Below are 7,719 nucleotides of genomic sequence, written 5' to 3'. Positions count from 1 at the left end.
ACACATTTAAAAAAATAAATACATTAATTCATTTTATTATTAGATGAATAAAATTATATATATATAAAATGATATTATATCAATAATTACCTTAGCAGTGATAATATCTGGTAAGAACATCTATTAACTCCTATACAACATTTTTACCTAAAAGTAAAAAATTATCATCCAACGCAAAGGTTTATTTCAATTTTCTTACTGCCAGAAAGGAAAAGGCAAGGGGCCTTTCCGCATACACTTATCAGTGCAGGGCAGAGACCAGACGTTCATAACTAGCAAAGTATAGGTGAAGGGCAAGGGTAGGGGTAGCCCAAGCTATTTTGGCTAAGAAACAAACGTTTTGGTTTGTCGGTACCAACAACTGAGAAAACTAGATATTCCTCTATAAAACTACATATGCCGTTGAATTAAGGTAATGACTTACATTACCAACTAAACGACAACAATATTTAAACAAGAAGTGATGATTTCAAGAGTTTTTGTCAAAAAATTTGTAGTATACGGAAAAGGGTTGGTTTCATTGGGTTGTCTTTCACATACCTAATCTATTTCCAAACTCCTTATTTGAATATAAGAGAAGAGTTTACATTGAGATTGGTTTGTTTTATTGAAAATGATTTTTAAAAAAGTTAAATATTTTTTGGTGTTTGGATGAATTTGTATAAAATATTTTATGTTGTTTGATAGATTTCTTAAAAATATTTCATAAAAGATGTTTTCAACGAAACAAATGTACATTTGAGATTTATGATAAGTAGTGGATTGATTACAAAGTGATGTTAAGGTAAAATTATAGTAAATAATGAATTCTAATGATGTTAAGGATTAAATTATAAACTTTTTGAAATTTATAATTGAAACAAGAGAAGTGATATGCATGAAAATTTGTTATGTGAAACAAGATATTATAATGAATTATTTTATTAAAGTGCTTATATGGTGAAAATAAATTATATGGCAATAGGGACTAAATTGTTAAACTTGAGAAAATATGTGGATGAGATAATAGAAGTGAAATGCATATAAATTTGATATGTAAAACAATATATTGAGATAAATTATGTGATTAAAGTGTAACAAGAAATAAATTTGATTTAATATGATTAATTAACGAATATTAAACTTTTATGACAAAAAGATACTAAATTGAAAAATTATGAAAGTTTATAAAAATAATTTGATGAGTGAAGAATGTAGTAGAAAATGTAATACCTCAGTGTTTTGACCCAATGTTCGGGTTGAGTATGGGTGTTACAATAAATAGAGCCTTATTAGTTTGGAAAATATCTTACAAAAAAAAAATTAGTAAGACATTATAAGAATAAGGGAATAATTTTAGGTTAATTAGAAAATCTTTTACGTCGATCATCTTACTTTACATGAAACAAACATAAAACAAAAGAAAAACTAAAAATACCGAGGCTAAAAACAAAATGAAGAAAAGTAGAAAGATTTTAGTCAAAAGGAACACAAACAATATGTTTCCCTTCAAAGCATTGAAAAGAATGGCATGTTGGGGGTAAAGGATTAAAGGGTTTTCTTTTTTCTTTCAAAAACTTTCTTACCGACAAGCCACACACCTCTATCAGTTCATGTGGGAAGCACATGATTGGAACTATCATTCCAAAACCGCGTCTACGCCAACAAACCCTCAATACCTATCCCTTGCTTCAACTGGATCCCTTTTTAGTTTCATTTCGTTTTGAATGGAAATTATGTTTATTTATTTATTTATGTATTGTCTTCCAAGTATGTTTTTTTCTTTTAAAAAGTCAATGACATCTTGGTTGTATTGTCAAAGATGCGATATGAGGTTTTAAGGGCTTAGATTTGGGTATAATTTATGTATGAATCTTTTTTTTCTTTCAAATTTTGACTTAATGTTTGTAATTATTAATTTTTGATTAAACCAATTGATATAGTTATAACTAAATTTTTTTTTTAAAAAAATATTGTTATACCCCAAAGTTAAGAAACGTATTAGTACAGTAAGCTATCGAAATCGACTTTTTTATACCCCATCAAGTTACCTCACTAGGCACTCGCTTTTTAGGTGTAAATACCTTTTCAAGTGTGAATACACCTCTAACGACAAGTAGGCACCATTAGCGAATAACAACAAACTCGTAGTGCTTGGGACCACTACGTCCACACCTCACATATGTTGTTAACATGTCCACCGTAACGGTTTGTCACATCACACTACAAGACAAAATGACCTTGCCTATAAATACCTTCCCAACGATGAAGAATGGATCGATCCTTCAGCCTTACCCTTACTCTCAGCAATCATCTTCTATTCCAACAATTAGCTTGTTCTTTTGTCCATCTCCAACTCTCTATATGAACGAAATTCCTTAACACTACCATATACTCTTTATCTCTTCCTTATATCCTACCCTTGTTGTTGACCATATCAACAAAGATAAAATATACATTAAATTAAAGTAAAGTCAATCATTTGTATAAAATAAATTTGAAGTTGGAAGAAAAGAAAAAAGGTTTAAAGATCAAACATTAGCACGTGTGTTGTTTTGCAGTATAAGAAGAATGCATAATGTAAAGAACAAACAAGAATATAATTGTCTCCCTTCAAAGGGTCCAATTTTCTCCATGATTGTTAAAAAGAGACATCTAATCATGATTAAAACGCGCAATTTATGTTGATTACTATAGTATGGTTATGTGTAAATGTGAGGAGGGTTTGGGTCAGGTAATCTCAACAGGAATCTAACACTCTATCATTGAATGATTATGTTTGACTTTGAGTTGGTAATGTTGTTTTTTTCAATGGGATATTTACATTTTATAACCATATAATCATGTTCAGTTCAATAATAAGACTTTGAGTAAGTAATATTACCAACAATGTCAAGATTAATACCATTTGTTTATCACATAATTTTACTCCCATTCTTAATAACATTATTTTCATTTTCATTAAAATAAAGATAGAGAAATAATAAATATTAATGAATCAAATTTTTTTAATTTTTATTTACAGTCTTTCCACTAACATTTCCACTTATAAGTTAATTTTGTCTCTTCTTGTTGTTTCAATTACATTACCTTAAATTTTAATTAATTAATATTATTATAAGTATTTTTTCATTCTTTAATTACTTATTAGTTGAGAAAAATTAACCTTTAGCATGTTATTGTTGTTGTCGTGGTCCGTCGTCATTCTATTTTCTTTTTATTTTCATAGTTAACATTTATTATCAACATTATTTAATAAACCTTTTTCATCCTTATTTATTATTAAAATTTTAGTGAAATATATTTTAAGTAATCTTACATTTCGTCAATCAAATAATATAATCTTAGATTTCAATCAAATAAATTAAATCATCGCATGCAGAGAGGAAGCTGTTGTTAACGCTTCTCTCTCGGACTCTGACATTAGTAATAGAAAGAGAGTGATACTTAGGGAGGCTAAGAATGCATAGAAAGTGGGAAAAAAACTTGGGTTCAGTATTAGAGAGGATGAACAAGAAGTTGTGGATGAGATTATGAGACTGGAAGCGAGGTAGATCGAAGCAACAAAGGAAAGAGCAGGGGTCTGTAGGGTACCGATTGTAGTTGTAATTTTATACTGTGTATGGGAGTTTTTCCAGGGGGAGGGAAGAATGAGGGTTTTGTCGTAGGCCATGTCTTTGGATATGAAAAAAAGAAAAATGAAAAAGAAGATGTGTTAAAAGAGTAATTTGTAAAGGTAGAGCGGATTTGTGTTTCATTTAAGAATCAAAGCTAGTAATGGGTACTGAGGACATGCTTAGGAAGGTAATAACAATAAGGGACATGATTAGCTTTCAAGCATGTTGTTATCTTTGTTCTAACATTTTATTGTCGGGGAAGTAAAATGGATTGAAGAAGATTTGAATGGAACATTGATTAATGTTTATGCACCTTATGGGATTTCGGATAAAAAATCTTTATGAGAGGAATTTTGTTTTGAAAGGGTTTCAAAAAAGTTTATGGTTGATTGCGATTTCGATGTCGTGTTGGACAATGTGGTTAGCTTGGAATAATAAAGTTTTCAACAGAACATTGACGGAGATGTAGCTCTTGCTTTGGAGGATGAAGCGGGTTGTGGTGGGGTTTTGAGAGATGATAAATGAGTGGCTTGTGTGTTATTCTCAGGGAGGACTGAAGATAGGGAATAAATTAAAAATGACAGAGATATTGGATTGTGTCGGAAGGCGCATGTACCTGTAGTCATCGAATTTTGCTCGAGTGTAACTTCAAAATGGTTGATGAATAGGAATTATAGACCGTGGTCGTTACGAAAATTGTTTGGGGATATCGACTATGGCACTAACCAGTTGGCTCAATTTCAGTTCGAAGATATTCACAAGCAAGGTAATCGTATGGAGGATGCTTTGGCGAAAGCTAGTTTATCGAGATCTTCTTTTTTTAAAACTTGGTGGTGAATTTTGTTTAATGCATTATAGCTCTAGTTGTTTGGAGGATTTTGTCTTTGGTTGTCAGTAGTAATACTGTTGTATTCATGTTGTCCTTGAAAGATATTGGTGATTCCAACATCTTTCTCAGTTTTACATTATTTTTCTCGACTAAGAAAAAAAATGAATTAAATAGAACAATGTAATATACCAAATAATATGTTAAATAATTTAAAATACGGACAATTCTATTACTAGAAGGAATCAAATTTCTCCATCCCTTAAATCTCAATACCACAATTTTGTTAACTAATCTTACATTTCATTAAAGTGATATTGAAATGATAATAAAAATTAATGAATCACACTCTTGTCCTTTAATATTAACATTTCAAATGTATCGTATAGAGCACAGGTAAAAAATTTTGTCAAACACCCGTCTAGTACAAGGTTGAACCGTATCATCCGCATGCATATACACATTTTCCCATTAAAAACGTTCTACATCCATACATTTTTTTTAAATGAAGCATTAACATCTTCAATAAATACATGAGTTACTATAGAAACTTAAGCATCATTTGTGTTAATAAAGACATTAATTTTGGTTACAGCATAACCATCATTGATAATGTATTTAATTAACATAGCTTAAATCAATAAATAAGAGGGAAACATTTGAGCGTTCTATATATACAGAACAGTTAATGAAAAAAAAACTTGCATATAATATATTTGTAATACATAAAAGTTAAATCCATGGTAATATATAATACTATAATGTAAATAATTTAAAAAATTAGAATAATTATATATAAAATTTTAATAAATGAAAAGAAATATTAATTAAAAAATATATAAACATTTTTAAAAATTTTAAAAAATTATTGGCAAATATTAAATGAGTTTGGGTTAGTCATTTACAAATATGGATGAGTTCTAACAAAATTTTAAGTTTATATTTCGAGTAAAACTTAAACAAATATAACATATATTAATATCATACTTAAACCTAAACCAAATATAATGTAATATGAGTTTATGTTATATGCATTTTAGTTACTTTCCTTTTTCAAGTATTACTTTAACTGACCTATTAAGTAAGTCAAGATTAAAGAAATATAAAAAAGAAAGGATAGGATTCATTTATAAGTGGGATACATTAATGGAAGGAATACATAAAATATTTGGAAAAAGAAATTAGAAGTATGGAAGAGCATCACGACATGTTGGGTAAGTATGGAAGAGCATCACGACATCTTGATCATGACAATTCATTCTTTCTTCATATACAAATTGGAAAAGCCAAAAATACGAAAATGACAATGTTACTCTATTTAATTTGTTTAACAATATCTTTCGGGTGCCTCATCATAAGTTTACGTCTAATCCAAAATAAAGTAATTAAATTTAGATTTTAACGTACATATACTCAATAATGTAGTTTTTAAAATTTTATTATTAGTGTAATGTGATTTACTTATACGATTTAATACCTTAAAAAATGTTATTAAGTCTATGGTAGGGTATGTAATGAAAATTAACCAAACGAAAGAGAAGAGAATATATCAATATTAATACCTAGTTAGGTCGCCTAAAAGATGTTAAATTTATGATAATGGAAAAAAATGGAGTACATATTTTCTCATTCTCTCCAAACATGTCAAATTACATGTTGGAAAAATGCCCTATCTACTTCGTTTTAACAAAGAGATGTAAGATCCCCATCCTGTAACTTAAATTTCTTTATATTTGAACCCTATTACTGAGTTAAATTTATTAAAATCTAAAAATGTCCTTCAACTTCTCCTTAGGAGAGAGTTTCATGGGACCTTAATTAATACTTGAAGCATTATATCATGTCCAAAGAGGTTCCCAGTAAGACTCAAAATTGTTATCTTCCATGAAGCTTGGGTTGTCGACGAATTGGTGGGAATTTGGTTGAGCAGACGTGGATTCTGCCATCTCCATGCAAAGGAAAGCCGCAAGGTTTGCTTGTTGCAACTGCATGTTGGCTATTTCAGCTTGTGCTTTGGCTTTGGCTAGTTGGGCTTGGAGCTCATTGATTTGCTTCTGCAGTTGGCAAATAGCTCCTGCGCAGCCGTAAACCGGGTCTCGGATTCTTGCACTCGCCTCGTATACCATGCTGCTTACTGCATCTGCCCTTTGTGACTCGGGAAGTTCCTGAACCAATCACCTCTCACTATTAATGGGAATGTCTACAATTGCTAACGACTCAAGTAGGGTTAAAAATAAAAAAAAAACAGTACTTTTTGTCAAATCGCATGGACCTATGGGTGGACTGTTATTAAATAAAAGAGGAAAGCTCTCAAAGCTCGCACTAATTGATCACTTTTTCATAGGTATATATCTTTTGCCACAATTGTCAACGCATTATTCCGAAGGTAGCCTTTTAGCTTTCCACACTATAATAATAAAATCTCGTATACTTGTAGCCAAAGTCGAACCTTTGCGTGGGGTTGGGTTGAGATAAAATTAGAAACTTTTGAAAGTGAGCAGTTCAAAGGTTTTTTTTTTTTTTAAGTTTAAATTAAATAACTAATTTATTAGAAGGTCAAAAATAGAAAATTTCATTTATTTAAAAGACTAAAAGGAGTAAATTGAATTATTTTAATATTTAAAAGGAATACAAATGAAATTTATCCATTTAACCAAAGGCAGAAGGCTACCGCCTGGCACCACCGGCTTCGTCCCTGACTAACTATAGCTAAAGTGAAACTCGGATGAGGAATTAAAGGCGAAAAACAAAGAGAGAAAAAAGCAACCTGCAAGAACTTGATGATGTTGCTAGCACCGAAGACACGATGAGCAATGGTGAACTTGGCAGGATCAGTAGGAGGAAAATATGGAGCCAACACACATTTATCGGCACACCTCCTCCTTAAAATCTTGCAAGCAGCACAGGGGCTGATAACAACCGGCGGCGGAGGAGGAGGAGGAGAAGAAGATGACGGGGAATTCGAAGAGGTTGTTGCAGTAGTGGTAGTAGGAGTTGATTCACTGTATTCCATCTTAAACATGAGGAGGATTTGAAGGCTTTTGGATATAGAAAAGAGTTGGTATGGGGGATTTTGTTATTACATAGAGGGAGGGAGGGGTATATTATTTATAGCAGTAGCTTGACGTAATTTTGGATTCCTGTCTGGCTGCGTAGCTGTGTTTTCACTACACCTATTGTTCATTCGGTGGGATCCTAGGCTTGGAATTTTCTTTTTTTATTCTTTTCTTTTCGGTGAAAGATAATACAACAATTGTTCTTCAAATATTAAATATTTTTTGGGTAAACTGGTTAATT

The 7,719-nt window shown here is 30.8% G+C and overlaps 1 protein-coding gene across 1 annotated transcript; it reads right to left on the bottom strand.

Annotated features, from left to right (window-relative positions):
- Window positions 1–5,971: 5,971 nt before the first annotated feature.
- On the bottom strand, window positions 5,972–7,515 carry LOC107889248 (LOB domain-containing protein 1). Its single transcript, XM_016813608.2, has 2 exons — window positions 7,190–7,515; window positions 5,972–6,587 (listed from the first exon to the last, which is right to left on the bottom strand). Exons 1-2 carry the CDS (start codon window positions 7,442–7,444, stop codon window positions 6,261–6,263), a joined length of 582 nt encoding a protein of 193 aa, XP_016669097.2. The 5' UTR covers window positions 7,445–7,515; the 3' UTR covers window positions 5,972–6,260.
- Between the last annotated feature and the right edge of the window lie 204 nt (window positions 7,516–7,719).

This window comes from Gossypium hirsutum, chromosome A09 (assembly GCF_007990345.1).
Source record: "Gossypium hirsutum isolate 1008001.06 chromosome A09, Gossypium_hirsutum_v2.1, whole genome shotgun sequence".
NCBI lineage: Eukaryota > Viridiplantae > Streptophyta > Magnoliopsida > Malvales > Malvaceae > Gossypium > Gossypium hirsutum.
Note: the sequence above shows the minus strand (reverse complement) of the source record. Positions and strands in the feature narration are given on the sequence as shown.